General features: G+C 43.0%; 1 protein-coding gene across 13 annotated transcripts in view; it reads right to left on the minus strand.

Moving 5' to 3' along the window:
- Positions 1-19,396, minus strand: part of ESRRG (estrogen related receptor gamma) — a 404,445-nt gene that overhangs the window by 146,800 nt on the left and 238,249 nt on the right. The window contains exon 1 of one of the 13 annotated variants that reach the window (XM_081123848.1): positions 12,765-12,961. The exons of the other annotated variants lie outside the window; for them this stretch is intronic. Within the exon in view, the coding sequence (XP_080979974.1) occupies positions 12,765-12,820 (56 nt within the window). The 5' untranslated portion in view covers positions 12,821-12,961. Of the gene's footprint in view, positions 1-12,764; positions 12,962-19,396 lie in introns of those variants that run through there. 13 annotated transcript variants of the gene reach the window in all.

Raw genomic sequence — 19,396 nt, forward strand, 5'->3', positions numbered from 1 at the left:
GCTTCTCTCTGGGCAGGGTGTGAGCTGTCCCGTGCTTACCCAGAGCGAGAAAAACTCGCCCAGTCCCGATGTGACCCCCAAGGTGCACTGTGTGCTGACATTTCCAGGGGTGGCACCTGAGCTCCTCCCTCCTACCTAACGGCAGAGCCAATGCCCTTCCTGAGAGCCCGATTCTGCACGCAGGTGGGCACAGCAAGCTCCCATTGGCCAGCTCATCTGGGGGGGCCAAGTGGAAGCTCTGGGATCATTTTATTCCAGCTCCCGAAGCACCTTCCCTGCCTGCAGTGGCCAATAGCGCATCCTGGGCTCCCCTGCCAACTCGGGGCTCTCTGCACCTGCTAACCCACAACGGAGCACAGATTTAACAAAGCACAGGCTGAATCCTTCTCTAGGGGGGAGCAGGCAACGCACTAACTAGCATTTATCAAGGTTCTGTTAAGGAATGAATGCGAGGATGAGGTCTTGGGGTGCCTGTATCATTTTCCCACTTTGCTTTCCCACTATTTACCCTTATCCGTGTGGGCTCGGGAGGGTCAGGACTTAAGTCAATGGCCGGGTTAGGCGATCCTGGTCCTCAGCAGAGGACACATTCACCCGGATGCTCAGGAGAGGCTTGGCTACAGCAGGTGAGATGCCGGACAAACGCACGCTTTTCCACGTGCGTAACGCTGGATGCTTGCTTGGGGACTCTCTAGTGGTGTCAAAGGAGAAAATAGCTGTTCAGACTGATGCTGTAATATATTTAGCATAATTGTAGGCAGAATTCCTGTGTCTCCCAAAAGCTCACTCAGCCCATCGTGAAATAAAATTAAAAAAACAACAACTGTCCCTTTCAATTTGTTTATGGAGTGTGAACAGTATAGGGATCAATTCGATTATTATGTTGAATCACATAAAATTGCTGATTTTTGACCATTTTTTGACCTACAAAAAAATGGCATTTTTATGTGGTTCAACCTAATCTAATTAAATCCTATCACTCACTTTCAAGCAAAAAAAAAAAAAAAAAAAAAGGCCTGGCTTTGTCAGGGAATGTCATGATTCCCAACGTCACCTTCCTCCCAATTTTCCCTCAGAAAGCCATCTCTAGTTTGGTTTTCTTCCTTTTAATTACTATCAGAATGAGTGGACATATCAAGTACATTTTAAGACTTAAACAGGCTAAGATTTGGGGTACCCAAGCCCCAGTGGTCAAACTTTCACAGGAGATCAAACCTCACACATGAGAACTTTGAGGCAGTCAATGGAGTATAACACTCACCATTTAAAAAAATAAAATAATAAAAAAAAAAAAAAATATATATATATATATATATATATGTTTTCATTGATTTTTGGAGCAAGAGGAAGGGAGAGGGAGAGAGAGAAACACTGATGAGGGAGAAACCTCATCCATGAGCTGCCTCCTGCTCGCCTCCTACTGGGGACCCCGCCCACAACCCGGGCACGTGCCCTGACCTGGAATCGAACCCGTGATCTCTTGGTTCCTGGGTGGACGCTCAACCGCTGAGCCACACGGGGCGGGCAACGCTCACCTTTTGAGAAGCAACCTGGCGATCCCGTATTAACGGAGGAGCCAACGCTCCCCTCCAAGTGCCAAGACTGTGCCAGGATGGAACCTGGGGGCGAGCTTTACCCCTGAGCCCCTTCACAAAAGGACTTGAAACACCGGTGCTTTTCTCTGCAGTGACTTTGTACGTTTGCTCGGGGTCTCAAAGATTTCAGTCCATCAGCAGCCCTAGCGGCTTTCAGGTCCGGGGTACCCCGAGTTCTGCGTGCAGTGTTGGCGGCGTGGTGGGTAATGTGCCCTCAGAATAGGGGGCGGGAGGCAGTGGCCCTGCTCTGGGTCAGGGTGCTCTACCTGCTGCCGTCGCCCAGCTCCCCCGCTTCCCCCCCAAGCAAGCCCACTTCCGAAGAAAGTTAAGACGTATACTGCTTTCCCCAGGCAGGAATTTTTATTTCCGATGGAATCTTAAACCATCACGTTTCCACTGATGCGTTTTTATGTTTACAATCGACATCTTCATACGAGAATGAAAACCTTGGAGCAGCGGCTCAAAGCATGAAGGTTGCCTGCAGTGAGGACTTAGATTATTTTACACCTAAACGGAGCCCAGTTGTTTTGAGTTAAAATTTAATAAACCTTAAACCGATGACCTTTCATTCCGCAGAGAGGGCCGGAGTTGCAAAAAAAGCGAACTTTCCCAATGAAATATATTTTAAGGAAAGGCCTCCGAACAAAGGGCTATTTAAAGCTGAGCGCTTTGTCAATTTATCAGCTTGTGAACATTCTGTTCCTGATTTCCCCGCGCTGCCCGACGGACAGCAAGGACCGTGGTGCCTCGCTTAATCGAGTCCTATTGATCCGGGGGTGTCACAGTGATCTCATTGAGAGTAATCAATAGTAATCCAAAATCAATCCATCTGCTCTTGCCCTATCATTCATCAAATCTGAATACGCCGAATTATTTGTAGGCGTCCAATTACAAAGGGGAGAACCTGGTAGAGCAAGTTCATGGTTTACACCAAAGAGCAAAACCAACACCTCTCTCTCTCTTCCCTTTTTTTTTTTTTTTAAAGGGGAGGTGCTTTAAAAATGGACTCAGACTCGGACAAATGCGTCTGTCTCCTCATCAAAAGATCCTAAATCTCTAACGAATCTCATCTCATTCCTGAGAAATATATGATTTCTCCTACAGGAGTTTGCTGGCCCAGCAGAGACGATGCAAAATGACAGATGCCCCCCAACTTCCCCAGCAAGTATGCACCAGCTTTTACAAGCCCGTCGCCCACGTGCTGGGAAGCGTGGAGACGTCCACGGGCCCGGGACACAACTGCATCTTCTAACATCTGAGACGACGCTTTAATCGAATCGCAGTGGGACGGGGGAGGCTCCCGTTCTCCAGGGAACGTGCAGCCGACTCGCACCCGCTTATCCAAGGAGCCGCTGTTGACCCGCAAGGTGCTTTTATCCAGAGTCACCGGTAATTTCGGGCAGGTAAAAAATTCTCCTACGCATCACAGCTCCCTCCAGGAGCACCCCCTTGCTATTTAACTCCAATGAGAAAAAGAAAGAAAGAAAAAAAAAAGGCACTGGAGTGTCTAAAACATTGACTTTTGCTAATGTAAAAGTGTTGGCGTTTCCCTTGGCTCCTGATAAGCTGGTGCCAGGAGGAGCGATTATTCTTTCCTCATTCAGAGCCGATCGGCGCTCGAAAGGCTCTCAATCTTATCAGGTGTGTGAACAGCACAGCCACGGAAAACAGTGTGTGCCGCAGGCCAGGCCGCTCCTTCTGCCAGGCTATCTGATCGACCCTCGGCTAACTAACTGTATTTACACACAATCAGGCGCAAGTTGTATCCCCCCCCCCCCACAGCCCCATTCCGGTGACATTAGCTTAACAAAAATGTCAGCGCAGAGCACCCCAAACTGACAACAATCACGAAAACACTATAAAAGCGCTCGGCCGGAATGCATAGCAAACAGGAACCGGGGAAAACAGGTATGAAAAGTGGGAGGCGATGGCTTTGGGGTTGGGAGGGGGAGGTGGGGGTGAGGGGGGTGCACCGTGTAGGCACATGAGGCTCAACGTCAAGAGCTTATCTTTGCCCAAAGTTAAGTGATCTTTTAGCAAAACGGGCGAAGAGAACAGAAATTTTGAAAAAAACGCTGCTGGGGTGGAGCAGGGGTTCGGGGAAGTTTTTTAGAACTAAGTAGGCCTCTCTGCGCCCCCCCCCGAGCCCCCCATTCCAGGTTACCTCAAGGCGGAGGCAGAGAGGTTCTATAACCTAAGCAAAGGCAAGAGACAACATCGCCGCCCTAACCCCATACACAGGAGGCAAGAAAGAAAGCAAGGCTGTCACGCAGGGTCACCATGTTCTCAGGACAGGTTTTCCAATCACTGAGGCCCTCAAAAACCGCTCTAGACATTCAAGCTTTGTTCACTCTAAGAAAAATTTAAAAATAAAAAATAAATACAATTTTGAGGGCTGGCCCTCCTGATTTTTCTCATTCCGCAGACTTCACCAAGCAGCTCCACGCGAAAGTCTCGTCCAGGCCAACCTAGGTAGATAATCAGCTCTCCACTTCCATCGGTTAAAAAAAAAATGCTTAAGCCAGTTCACGCTCCGCAGGGATGGAGAGACAGGCCCAGGCACGTGCGGGTGGTGGTTCTCTGCACCATGGAAGACAGGTGGCATTTCTAGAACATAGAAGGAACCTGGAATGGACCTGAATGTCTGAGTAACACCTTCCTGGCCTCCTGGGCATAACCTGTCCGTGTGTCCCTCCCCTTTCTCTGCTGAATGGCTGGGAGAGAGCAGGGAGCCCACCGCCAGGCCCCGTCTAGACCCCAGGGGCAGAGTGAACCAGGCCTGGGCCGGGCCGGGCGGGCGGTGGGAGGGCCTGGCCAGGTGCGCAGCTCGGCTGACGGTGGCCTTTCCATCCGTGACACTGTGATCCCCTGACCGATGAGGCAGCCCTCGTGGAGGCCTGTGGCTAAAAGGTTGGCTTCTGTCACTTCGTGGGGCCCAGCACCAACTGTATACAGTCGCTTTTTCAGAGAAAAAGGCCCGATTCTTATCAACTCTACAGGATGGGCGAAAGTAGGTTCACAGCTGTGAGTACACGGAACACGGTGTTCTTGTATTATTTATTATTATTGCATTATTTATTTGTATCATTTGTCTTATTATTATTACTATTTTGTATCCTTACTGATTTATGGCATCATTTAGGTAATGATGGCTGGTATTTTAACCGACTTCCGCCCACCCCTAGATGTCTGCATCTTTTCCTTTCTTTGGTCATGAACAGTCGGTTACAAGTATAATATGCCCCCTCAAAATACCTGATCGGTTTTAATAGATTCATGGGGTGGGAAGAAAGCTTTGTCAGAGTACTTTTTCATCTATAGAAAATAAATACAGTTTACCATGGCCACCTTACATTTTTTTGGAGAAGTGAAAGTACTATGATAATTTGGAATTGTGGAGGGCAAAGGGCAATCGATCGGGCAACCTTTGAATTACTTTTTCTCGTAAACAAGTGCCCCAGTCTCTGTAATTGTTCCTATTACCCACCATTTCTGTTAACTCCGGATGCAATGTTAGACGCTCTTTTCAAAGCAAAATGCCTTTTTATAAAAATAAAATGCAATAATGTTAACTGAAAAGCACGCCTTTTAAAACATTTTACTTTACATTATGAATAGCAAAAGGAAGTAAGTGTATTTATTTAGCAAGTCCTTTGTCTAAATTCTCAAAAAGCCATTACACATGAGTAACATCTCCCTAGCATAGATGAAAAAGAAATTGTCACGTACAAGGAGACCATTCCGATGGCTGGGGGGGGGGGGACTTTGTGGGCTTCTGCCTATTTTCTGTGCATAAGTTCTTGCTTTACTTTTTAAAATTTCATTTCTGCATATTGAATAAGCCATGTAAAAAAAAAAGCACATATAAAAAAAAAAAAATAAGCCATATAAGAAAAGAATTTTTTTTCTTTCTTTTTTCAACTACAGCAGAAAAGAGATGCCATCCTTGTTCAAAGCGGGTTCACCCAGCTCCCCCTGAGTCCCTGCTCTCAAGTTTGCGTTTACCCCACATGGAAGAACGACTGAGGTTTGACACTTGAGGCTTTTTAGAAAGGAAACGCCATGGTTGCTTCTAGCCCAGTGGAAAGATTCAAACAGGCTTAAGTTCCACTGCTGCAGAGCCCCTCGTGGCCTATGGGTCTGTATCCCACAGTTAGGGGCTTAAAGGAAGCAAGCAGGCCAGTCCCCGTGACCCTCCTGGAAGCCATCAGTCCCCGAGGCGACGTGAGGATGCGCTGGTGGCCCCCCTTTATTTAGTACCATCTCAACCAACTGTTTGCGGAGAAGGTGTATGACCAAGCGAAGTCAAATTGACAGGCCTGTGATATGCCTGACAGCCCTCACGATGCCCGATATTAATTTGTTTTCTTTGGCTACGTAAGTGCTGCCAAAGCATATTACACATAATGTGTCCTTCCAATCAAAATGATGAGAAGTCGAGATGCTGTTTCGTTCCCCTCAAAGCAATACCAGACGGCACAGAGGAGAGTAGGTGACAAAGGCCGCCTTCCACAATTAAAATATAAATTTACTTTTAAGGTTTGTTTGTTTTCACAATGTAATCTAATCTCAGGTGGGCTCTCCGTGAGTTTAACGCTTTAAGTAAGTATTTAATAGGTGTTAAATGCCAAAAGCAAACGTTTTCCTTAATCTAGTGTGGGGGAGAATTTCACGGGTTGTGTTTCTAATGGCCGGGGCTGGGTGTCATACGTCTATATTCAAACGCACATATGCTTCTGTGCCAGGATATTAAAATGGACCTCAAATGGTCAGGGAGAAGCCAATTTATTTAAAACTGTACCTTTTCTTATATTGCTTTGCCTTAGTGAGTTGTCTTCCAAATATACATGCACTGTCATAAATTAAAAAGGCATAACGTGAAAAAATCAAAACATAAAAAGCAAGTTTTCTCCAAAGATTTAAAAATATTGTTTTAATTAAAAGGATGATCTACACACACAACACACACACACAAAATCTAAATCTTCTCAATTCAATGATTTTGTGTAATTGATTAGAAAATAGGTTTGAGAAATATTGTCAAATCAGAAGAAAAGAAACATCCAGTACATCTGTAAATAAAAAGTAGAGACGCAAGATGTGTTTGCTAATACTCTAAATAAAAATTATTTTTATTGGCTGAGGTTTCCTAGACCTCAGACGGTGTAAGTCTAAAATGAACTTGAGACAAGAAAAAGATGCCAGGTAAATCCTTCAAAAGGCAAAAGACTATCGCTTATCAAGCTCAGATAATAAAGGAGCTAACTTTGATCTGATGGATTGGCAGAAAAAAACAGCAGGATTTTTTTTTTAAACACAGAACCATTAAATTTGTTAAAGTGTCACACAGACAAATAAAGGTAGGAAATGAATCTAGGAATTTTAACAAGAATGTGAATTAGAAGAATTAGAGTAGAAAAGGCATTTGGTAAGTGTTTTCTCTCAGCACTCATTCAGACTCACTAAGCAAAATCACAGTTTCTAAAATTACCTCTTGGAAAAAAATTCAAAAATTCTGAAATCTATAATGTACTTTATACAAGCATAATATTTATTAAATTTCTATATTTCCTTGTAGCAGGAAAAAATAAGCTAGTGACATATTTATACAGTGCAGAAAAATGAAATTCTTATTTAGTATTTATTTGAAAGCTGCCATGTTTACATTAAAATATATTTGTCAGATCCAATTGTATATGAAAACAATGCAGCCACGAGCTAATTCAAAAACTGTTTCTTGGCCATGGGCCCAAACCATTAAAGTATACATTTAATATCAGTAGCTTATTTCCTATTTTACAAATTATTTATGATTACTAGATATTGAATTTAGGAATGACACAAATTAAACATTTATAAAATCAGAGCCAAGTTTACTTATTAGGTTACCTGGTAACCTGTCTTTTATACAGTAGTTAAACCAATTGAGTTTAAAATCAGACCCGATAAATACCTGAAATACTAATAGCAGGTTGAAATCATGCCTGGCAAATTTAACTGGCAACTAACTGATTAGGAAAAATACTTGCGATCCACTTTGTGATATAAATAAATGTACATGAACACTCTTAGCTGCATCCCTATAGTCTATACATGCACCTCCTCCCATCTATACACGTATCTCACATGCATATTACATGCACACACCAACGCACGTGTGTGCATTCTATCTGCTGAACTGGATTTTAAAGTACCTTATGAGTATTCACTTATTTATCTACAATGGTATAAACCACATATATCCATATACACACATGGCTATGAAAATCACAATCCATGGCAAAACCTATACAAAATGCAGTAAGAAGCATGTCGACGGCTGGGATGCTGGGTGTCATCCCTGCCCGATCAAATACACACATAAGTATGATTGGAGAGCCTAAATATTTCACTGTCAGAGCATGGGGAGGACTGCAATTCATTTCTATCTCCTGTGCTTTAGGACAATGACAATTTAATACAAGGCCAGGGGATGTAAAAGAGATAAAAAGCTGAACAAACTGGGCCAGCGTAATCAAAGATTTTCTCCAGAGAGCTGGCCAGGGCCGGAGCTCATATGCACTTGTAACAGATCAACACTGTATTGTTTCTCTCTTCCATGAATTTGCTATGGAGCAAAAATCAGAACAAAGCTTATCAGCTACGCGATGTGGAAGTTCTATTCCGGCACCTCCGATGCTCTTCTCTCATTTCTAAATGCCTGAGAGCTGCTTCTAAAAAAAGTTTATTTCGTATGAATCCCTTGGTTCAATAGAAACCACTGCTATTAATTGCCACTGCTGTGACAAAGTACCAACCCAGAGCCCAGATTTTCATTTGTTTTATGCAATAACACAGGCAAAACCTTCAGAGACGGACAGCGTGTTAAGAGTCAAACAGAGAAATATTTTGTTTCAGTCACTAGGTTAAAACAAATGTGGAGGAATTTTTCACAAGTGACAGGGACTTGAGCTTGGGCATTATGCCTACCTTTCAAAAGGACGGTCTCTTCTTTGTCTGGAGTCCTGGCCCGGGTGAGTTCTTGGGAAACTATTGTTAAATAGACTCACGGAGAAGTTACCTGCCCTGTGTGATGAATTGCGCCATGAACCTAAAATTAATTGCAAAAGTATGACCCGGCTAATGAGATGGCCCTTATCTTTTTTCAGCACAGGGATTTTTCTGCTGGCTCAATATTTGACCAAAAAAAAAAAAAAAAAAAAAAAGCCTGAAGTGTTCTTAACTAAGTAAAAATCTGATTAAAAGACCTCAGAGATACCAATGATCATCAATTCTGAGATCTGGAAAATTCGGAGTTAAAACTGATTTCCTGCATTATTTTCTTCTTACACCTTAATTTCTTTTCTTTCTTTTTTTTTTTTACTTTGAGAAGAACAAAATATATATCTTTTTCCTTTGGCTTCTATGAGCATTTGTTAAAGCTGAATTACAATACCATTCTTTATAAGATGGCCAATAGATTAGTATATTCCAGGTCAGATTAAATCAAAGGAATTTATCAAAGACCGTCAATGTAGAATTAAAAAAAAAAAAGGGGGGGGGGAACAATGACACCTTATTGGGGAGAAAACACTAAAAAATGATCATCCATGCAAGAGAATGAATGGATATCCACAAGGGCTTTGCTAATAACACGGGTTAATTACCGCTGCAACACGCTAGGCTCAGTAAATAAAAGAGCAGAGCCATAAACACATTAAGATGAGAAACCATCACTATGAGGACCGACCAGCACCATCGCCCTGGCCTCTGCCCCAGCAATGGGGAGCTGTTCTCCAGCCCTCTCTATAAAAAGAGGATTTCTAAACGTGCCACCTAACGTGCAGGGTGATACATAAATACAGTGACACAAAGGGCCGCTGGAACGCAGGGTCCCATCACCGACTCACCACTCCCATCCAGCCCCCGTGGCGTGAACTCAGAATCACTTTTTTTTTTTTTTGCTTACTCCAAGGAAAAATCATACATTACATAATACAGGCTGTCTGGCTATCTCGACTATATATAGCCTAGGATACATCTACAGAGAGCTGTGGCTATTTAATTTTTAGGAAAAAACAGGATGAATCTGTTTGCTTTAGTGATGGGAGGGACCAGATTACTAGACGACAGCTTAAGCACACTCGCCCCTACGTGTAGCTGGTTGTCACCTGCAGCAATTTACAAAGAAATCATCTGAAAACCCCTCGGACACCACCTACCTCTGAGGCTGCAGGTGTTCGCAACAGATTTACAGAGAAGAAACAGGAGAAAAGTAATGTGAGCTCCAAGTCTGGAGTTTAAGTATTCTTTCTCAGAAAAATAAACTTGAAGTGTCTGTTCATAGTTCTCAAATAAGAGCACATCGAAAAGGCAAGCTCCTTACCTTTTAAAAAAAAAAAAATGCATCCCCTCTGATTTAGGTTTATTGTTATTGTTACTATATACATTTTCCCTTCCTGCCTAGATTCATCCCATATATTCTGACCTTCCAGTATTACTTCTGGATAGTTGTATTTCAATTTACTTTAAGCTTGTAATAAGGAAAGACGAGGCAGAGGGGAAAAAAATAAAATCAAAACCCTGAAACAGAACAGAGTGGAGTATACAAAATAAAACTTGCAGAGCTCCACACAGGACTCTCAAAACCCAAATGTGTTTCATTTTCCACGTCTGCATTTCCATTGATCGGACGCTGAAATTTACCGGACTGGCCCCTCCTCGCCTTGCCTATTTGGGAGCGTTTCAATTGCCTTCCCTTTTCCCAACAGCTGTGACAACTGTTAAAACAGTCAGTAAAATTAAGTCCGCTCTGTAATCCTGGAGTCGATGTTACATTTTAATCAGAGGTTGAAAGGGAGTCCTGTGATGAGCACACTCATTTAGAATGATTAGACTGACACATATGTCAAAATGAGCAGAGATATTATTTTCATCTATCTGTGCTATCAGTTATTCCTGCTGGGAAACGTGAAACAGGCTTTCAAGTATTATGTTCTTTAACGCGCTGGCACATTTCCTAAAATAAATAAAAAAATACATACTTCTAGGTTAACATTTGAGGCTCTCCTCTTGGCGGTCAGTGAATCGTACGAACCCTGTACAACAGTCTCCGAAGCAGAAAGGGTCCGATATTTCCCTCCGATCCTGCACGCCTGGTTTCGCTTCTATGTAGACACACACGTGATGGGGTTTAACCCAGTACAATTACTATGAATATTAATAGCATGTATAAATTCCGTGGTTTATTAATTGAGACAGAGAGGCAGATGCGTTGCTTAGCGTTAGATCTTTCTGTCTGTCCAGTGAACCACGTAACCATCAGAACTGCACTCAGACAATAAATCTGTTTCTTTTTTTTTTTTTTTAAGATGACTTTTAATTGAGCCAAAAAGCAAGCTAGTTTGAATCTTGCGCCAAAGCCAAAAGGACATGTGCCCTGATTTCATTTAAATGCATCTGCTTTAAGAGGCTTATCTCAACTAATTATTCAAATTAGCTACCAGAAGTGAAATCCAAGGAAACTACTTTAAAAAGAAGCCTCTGGGGGGGGGGGGGGATTTTTAAAGTTTGTTTTGTCTATTTATTTAAAAGAGAAAGTTCAGAATCTGGGTGAGCTCGGAGAAGGGGTCCTTTCTGATACACGGAGGCATTCTCAACTCTAAAATTCCCCAGCCTCTAACCTTCAAACCCCACTGGAGGGGGGCAGTCCTACCTTTGTTTAGGTTTCATTTTTATTTTCACACAATTTAAGGCTGTTTCTGCCTTGGAGGGTTTCAAACGGATGCACCCGCAGCCCTCTGATCTCTCAGCTCCTCCTAAGTCCACCGCCCGGCTAGCATCCCCCGTGTGAGCGTGCATGTGAGCGTGTGTGAGCGTGCATACATATGCACACACTCACTCACACACAGGCAGGCGGCCACGGAGACTGCAAGTCACTTTCATTTCTTCGTTAATTAGCCGGCAGTGCAATCTGCAGACACTAAGGACAGCTAGTGGACGGCCACCTCTAGTGCACTACCTCATCTACGGGACTTTTACATTTTCTCCACAATCTATAGCGAGGAATGCTTGCCAAAGGCACACTTTTTACAATTATCACAGTTGGTACCACGGTACCGTGAATGCAAAGCAACCGAAAGACGGCCAGTCACAGCTCCCACGACCTAATATTTTCTCTAACTGTGGGTTGAAATTAAGTTTACAACCTGCTCGTGAACATAAGAACGCCTAATTTACTTCTCTTGGCCTTCACTCACTTCTCCCCCATTTTTAGTCAACCAAATATATATATATATATATATATATATATATATATATATATATATATATCCACGTGCACAAAGATCTTCCTAAATACGAATGAAACCACATGTAAGGACAAAAGTACTTTTCTGCATTTTCCGGACATGATACATGAAACAAAATCCACAATCTCAACACTGTCTATCCAAGAGGAAAATTTAAAAAGTCACTACACTACTGTTCCTTCTTTTGGTTTTTTTTTTTTTCTTCCTTTCTTTCTTTTTCCCCTTAAATATTTATAATGTGTGAAAATCTCATGTTACTTAATGGACTGATTTGTCAGTTAAGTGCTGACTTAACGCTAACCATGCAAATAACATTATCCTAGCCCCGAATGGCAAAGGGCTAGTTTGGAAATTGCTCTCTGAAGAAGCATTAGTAAATGTGCAATTTCGCCTCTAACTCTGCCCGGTAGGAAATGACAAGGGGCTGCAAATATCCGTCACACTGCAAACACATAAGCAGCGCTCCATAGTATAAATCATCCTGAATATTGTATTTTAAAACATCTCTCCTCGGAAAATGGGTCCTAGTCAAAGATGCATTTTAACAGTTCACTGAGCATTTGTGCCAAGTGCCTATTCTTAGCACCTGAATAAGAAGTGACTGTCACACAGCTGTTTTAGTGACAGTCACCGGAGCTTTTGCCTCAAAGGTAACATTGTAGTCAAGAGAACAATCCTCTCTCTTCGACTTACTGAATTAGGAGATCACCCTGCACACAAAAGGCACCAGACAGACACAAACAAGGACCCGCGCACCCGGGGCGCTCCCTGCACCGGGGTGCAGAGACACCATCTGTCCAGCCCCCCTCCACCCGCGCCCCCCACCCCCCGCGCGCACCCCCGCGCCGAGTTTGCAAACGCGAAGAAAAGAGGTACCTACTCTTCCTCGTAGTGCAGGGGGAAAGATTCAGGGAGGCAAAGTTCTACCGAATCCATGTGCGGCCGGCAACCATTCTGCGCGCACCCCCCGCAATAAATCAAAGTTTCCCGGACGGAGCGCGGCGCGGCGCGGCGGGCGCGGACGTCCTCGCGGCGACAAGCCCCTGGGCACGGCCGGCGGGGACCGGAGCTCGCGCTCGCTCCTAATCAAGGACTTAAAGCCCCGCTCGGCGCTCATGAATATGAAGCAGGGCTTTGCATACGCGGCCCCCCGCCCCCCGCGAGCCGCGCCGCCGATTGGGGGGCCTCTGCCCAATCAGGACGGAGGCGGCGGGCGCCGCGGAGCGCCGCGCGCCGGGCGGGCAGGTGGGCAGGGTGCGCACGGGCGCAGACGAGCCGGGCGCGGGGCGCGGGCCGCGGGGCGCGCGCGGGAAGGGCGGGGAGAGCGCGGGGCCGGGGTGGCGCTCGGAGCGCCCGCGCGCGCCGCAGCCGCGCCCGCCTGCCCGCCCGAGGGGTGTTTCTTACCCCCCTGCCCTGGAAAGCTGCAAAAAAAAAACCAAAAAAAAAAAACAACTACGCAAACCCAACTAACTTAACTCTCCAAGCCCCGGAGGCTCTGGTGTCCAACCTCGGGTCGGTGGCGCCTGGAAAAGAAGACTCTCCGCGGACCCGCGCTCAGTTATTGGGGGCGAGGATTGGGCGGCAGGTAGAGAAGTTGGTCCTGCGCTGGTCTGTGTGTTATCCGCGGGGGTCGCTGGCTGCTTGCTGGGTGCCTGTGGTTTCTCGTGCATTCGTCACCCTGTCTTTTCCTGTTTTCCTGATTTATTTATATATATATATATATTTATTTATTATTTATTTATTTATTTTTTAATTTATATTTATATATACACATACACACACATATATGTATATATGTGTATATATACACATACGTGTGTATATATTTATATATACACATATATATGTGTGTATATGTATTTATATATAGAAATATATATAAATATAAATATAAATATAAATATAAATAATATAAGTATATAAATTGCTGGGCGTTTGAAACAGTCACATTTCTGTCAGTGGCTGGGGCATGTCAATGGCCATCTCACCTTTGAGGAGGAATTCCGTTTTTTCCACAAGTACAGAAGAGGAGCTAGTGCCCGGGGACAGCCGGAGAGGTGACTGTGTGCATTATCTGTGTCCACACTTCCTTGCCCGCTGCTGTCTGTCTGCCTGCCTACTGGGATGGGTTGCGATTGCATAGCTTTTCCCAGACTGCGGGACACAGCGGCCTCTCCAGTTTCAGGGGCGGGAGACTGAGGGTTGCGGTTGATAGGATATTAAATCTGTCTCGGGGCGTGTGGATAAAATAAAGACTGCATTTTTTTTGCTACCGGCAGCCTGCACTCCAAGTGTCCTTAATCATATACTGATTTCAAATACAAGCTCCCGAACTGGGAGGCATGCACAAATGTATATGATTTTTACCCAAAACACCAGCTTTCCAATAAAAGGCACTTTACCTATTTGTTCCTATACATAACACAGCCTGAATGTTTTTAAAAATCAGCTCAGAAACATTTTGTAAATCATCCCGCAGTCTCAGCAATAGAAGGACAATTTCCAAACAGATACTAATTTACAGAACTAAGATATTGCAATCAAAAGTTGTGTTTGTTTGTTTTTTTTTTAAAGAGGTTATAGCAAGAGAGGATGTTTTCCCTCTGGTAGCATACAGCGTGTTTCCATATAACAAAGAGTTTTCTTACGTCCTATTTTAAAATATAGATTTTTTTTTTTATACAAGCAAATCTACTTGGAATAGATACCAGCTATTTATAGTGAAGAGATAACTGGTACCTTATGGAAAGTGAAAGACCCACAGTTTTGATATAATTCATCTCTAGTGCTTACCAACCTTTTGTATCCTAAGTCTACATGATATAAATAGTATAATCTTTGAGATCAAAATAAATGTATTCAGATACTCGGTGTGTATTCAGTTCACTAAATCAGAACTCGACTCTTTTTCCTGACCCTCTCAAATTCTCTAGGTCTATAAGAAACAAAATGCTGAAATAGAACAGCCACATTTAAATTCAGAATATAAAAAGGACAGACATGATTTGATCTCCCCCACAGAAGAGAGCGGTTTTCCTACCATGTATTTAGCCGTATCTGAGATTTGGGCCTGATTTCTTTTATTAATGGTCTAAATGCATCCAAGTTTCTAGATGGGAACTCACACAGCAAAAACTGTGCCTGAGAAATCTGTATAAAAGCAGGTAGTAAAAGCTTAATTACCAGTAGCATTATGCTGTCTATATTGTTAAATGTGAACTCTGCAATTAAGATGTAAATTTGGTTGTGAGCAGTGAATTAAAAGAGCTTTGAGATGTGGAAGAAAATCCAGGCATTCTGGAGACACACCCCCCCCCCAAAAAAAAAAGATTTGTCTAGTCAGCCTAAAATGAGACATATAATCATAATTAAAAAAATAAAAAGGCATTTGAAAAAGAAACATGTTTTTTTCTAAAATATAATATAAGGAATATGGGAGCTAATCGTGCACTAGAAATACAGTGTTAAAAACATCTTGATTTCAAAGATGACTATCTGGATTTCTGAATAAACTAAGATCCTCAGGGGCATGAGTAAATCTAATTGTATATATTTCAAAAAGATATGCAAAATAAAAAAAAAAGTTTCCTTCTTATTTTGTCCAGAGATCTTTTTTTAAAAAAAAAAATTATTTAATGCACTCAATGCATTCCGAGTTTGCACCTGTGCAGAATCCTGTACTGGCGTCAGTCTCTTCGCATTAGATGCTGTCACAGGGCCTCTTTATTACTGCTCAGAAATGGCTTTTTAAAGACAAGATGTGTAGTCAATTATTTACTGATGGACCTTAAGTCACCACGTTGCATGGGAGTTATCTTTTATCTCCTGGAATTCCCTTATACCCTTTGGGTACCTATTTGACCCATTATGAACCATCTGATTGCGTGAGTGTATATTTTAAACACATTCAGACCCACATTTAGGTGTATGTCTTTTTTTTTAATGTGCTCACAGAGATCCACGTACCAGCAAACACCATGGAGTCCCCACTGATCTTTCACTAAACGGATTTCATCTTTGCAAACGGCCGTGCCCACGGAGCTGGCTGCTTTCTGAGTGACCAGAAGTACACAGGTTTGTGGAGCTGCGTGTTCTCCCCTTGGGATCCATGTGTCACCTCTACAAGTCAAGGACCTGAGATTACACCTCCTGTCTTGAATCGAGTTGAACCAATTTAAATTTTAAAATAATATCTATGGCACTAAACTTGCCAGACAGCTTGCAAGATATTTTATAAACACACAGCTTAGTCATCTCAAGACTCTTCCCTTGTCACTGAATTTTCTCACCTTGAAGCAGGAAAGAGCAGATAATCACAGGAAATAAACAGGCCCTGAGCAGTATCGGGTATAAACCTTTAAGGATCTCAACTCAAAGGATTTGGGGAGGGGGGCAAACAAATAGATAAACAGCTTAGAATAAACACATATTGCTAATCAGTCTATATACACTTCACAATCTTACCACCAGGAGTCTACCCAAAGCAGGATAAATGGGACCAGACAAAAGGCCCTCTCAGGGATTGTTTCACAAAGAATATTAATAAATTAGTTAATATCAGTCTGTTATGCATCATGCCCCGGGTCCCAGCATACTTTCAATCTCTTCTTTAAACAATGCAGTCCCAAATATCCAAAAGACTTCATTCTCAGGCCCCAAGCAGAAAATACACGTCATTTTCATTTAAAAAAAACACAGAATGGCAATAAATGAAACTGAAATGGAAACAAGATGTAGATTCCTGCTCTCTGCACCAGAACTTTTACTGTATTTTAATTAGAATCATTTCCTAAAACATTCCGACAGTGCATTCTTACATTGCTAAAAGGAGATGAGAAAATGCTTCGTCTTGCTAATTATTGCATATTAATGGCTATTTTTAGTTTCCAACTCCCTTTTTCTTAAAATGAACAGGACTCGTTGGTATTAAAATGTTTACAGTTGCCACACTCTTTTGGAAGCACATTTTGACTCTGCATTGCACATTTGCCATTTGTTAAATATTTAACACCAAACAAAGGCGCTGCAAATTTAGATTTTTCAAATTGCCTTGAAACCTGTCCACCTTTGCTGGCCTTTCCTCAAGATCACAGCATCTTTGAAAATCTGTTTACCTCTCGGAACCATCTTCCCTGCTGTCTTGGACTCCAGCATGGTGTGTAATATAACACACCCCACTACAGAAAGCAAACCAAGCCTCTTACAAATGACTGTCTTTAACTCCAAAGAAAACCCAAGATGAACATCCCTGGAAAAAGGACCCCGAAGGACTGGCAGGGGAATTAACCTCAGACTCCCTTCTGACCCCACATGAGTGAGCTGTGTGGCCTTGGGCAGGTCACCTCGCTGACCTGTCCCCAGTTCTTCATCCGTTTTGGCACCTGGGGTTTCTTTCCTGCTGGAAACCTGCTTCAGGAGACACCTTTCCCACTGAGAACACGAAGACTTCTTTCGAAGTCAGCCTGACTACTCTCCTATTACCACCAAGCCTCTATCAATCCATCATGCCGCATTTCCCATTGCCTTTCATTTCGAGGGCGCAGGCTTTGATATTTAAATTATTGTCTCGATTGGCAAGAAGCAATCACTTCTACCGCAAGTGATCTCCTCCACAGAAGCACTAATAAAAGCCTTTCCTTTCGACAAACCTCGTGTCCTGTAAATCCATCCCATTCCCAGATTACTCAGTCCATGTGAAACAGACCAAAAAACAAAGAAAGAAAAACAAAAACAAAAAAAAACACACCCGTGCTCTGGGGGGCAATTCCATCACCTCCATCACAGGCCAAACTCCCTTCCTAGTGTGTTTGTTAAAGTGGGGAGAGGGGGGAAGGACTCAAAGAAACTGAGTCCTAATAGAGAAACTAATAGAGGTTTCTGATTAATTAATTCAGGATTATTTCACGTCCACTTTGTCAGGCTAATAACATACATGGTAAAATGTCAGTAAAAATTAAATTATAAACTACAGTCGCTCCAATGGGAAAACCGGCTCCGGCTATGTTGTCTCTGCGACGTGCTCACCGAGGTGAAATCCCAAGTGCGTTTTATGGTTTCCTACCCGCTTTCCACAATCTGCGTGGCAGGTATTTCCCATCGTTAACATTTTGAGACTACACGTTAATAAATGAGTTTGCAGTCAAATTCTTCCTTGAATGTTAAGCACCACGCACTAAATGCAGGAAACATTCAAGGTCATTGTCCCGTTTTAGACCTTTTCAGGCGGCTGTAATATTATGTTAATCAAGCTTAAAATATTCCTATGGAAAGAGTAAATTAGCCTTTTCACTTGAAAGATGATTATGATAAACAATAAACCGAACAGAGGACAAAAATCCCTATTTTTAAAAGCCATAAATTGTTGACTCAATCATGTGTGTGATCGTCTTGTCCAAAATAAAGGGCGGCTGGAGAGGAAAGTGGGGGGAGCCGTGGGCACCGAGAAGGAGGGGGGCAGGGGAACAAAAGTGACAGAGCTCAGAACGCGCAATACTTGCTTTGATGCCAGGAAAACAATAAAATTATCCGCATTAACCACCCCGTTTCACGTATAATAGATTTGAAGCTAAAAATGTATATGTGCACAAAACATCAAAAAAAGCACAACGTATTTTTTCCCCCTGATGTATATAAACAGTCAACACTATTTGAAAGTTCTCTCTTCTTTGGACCCTTTTTTCCAAATTTTCAAAGGACCACTTAAAAAAAAAAAAAAGTGAGATATTTAGCGTCTGGTGTCCATATAAACAGGCTTAGAGAGGTTATGTTTTTTGTTTTTTTTTAATGTTAGAACTTTCTGGGGCCCTTCTAAGGTTCCTTTATAAATGAATACCTGCTTCCCCCAACCAAGGGAATTAATTAGAGGCGGGGGTGTGTTTGCCATGCCCGGCAGAGGTCAGGGGACCAGAAGGCCTGACAGTAAGGGGGTGGCAGCCTGGGCTGGAGTCATGCCTGGGGCTCAGATGAGGCTTAGGACTAGAGTCATTTCTGGCACCTACGTCTCAGTTTCCCCCTCTAGCAAGTGGAAATAACCACCATAAAGACCTTGTAAAATCCTTATGGGGAGTCACTGAGTTGAGCCAACTTAGCACAGCGCCTGGCCCTAGCTGGGGAAACCACATGGCCCAGGGGGCCAAGGGCATTCTGGCTTGTGCCAGTTGTCTTCACCCTAATAAAGTACAGTATTTCCTCCTCATGCTCTCAAAAGTATCTCAGTTTGGATAAATAATGTTAGCGTCAACCTACACATAGTGAGCCTTCTGGGACTATCAGCCATATTATTTATAAATCTCATTAAATGAAAGAGGCGCTGTAAGAGAATCGTATTGCCCATCCCTTGGTCTTCATCTTTGACTAGGAGATCAAAGTATTAATATATAAAAAAAAATGAAGTATACGTACTGCCCCAGAGAAAATGCCAATGACTTGCACCCTAAGATGATGTGAGGTGCTTGCTACAACAGGGCCACATATGCATTGTCTCAAAATCAGGACAGAAAGAAAAGAAAAGAT

Source organism: Miniopterus schreibersii (genome assembly GCF_964146895.1).
Source record: "Miniopterus schreibersii genome assembly, chromosome: 21".
Taxonomy (NCBI): domain Eukaryota; kingdom Metazoa; phylum Chordata; class Mammalia; order Chiroptera; family Miniopteridae; genus Miniopterus; species Miniopterus schreibersii.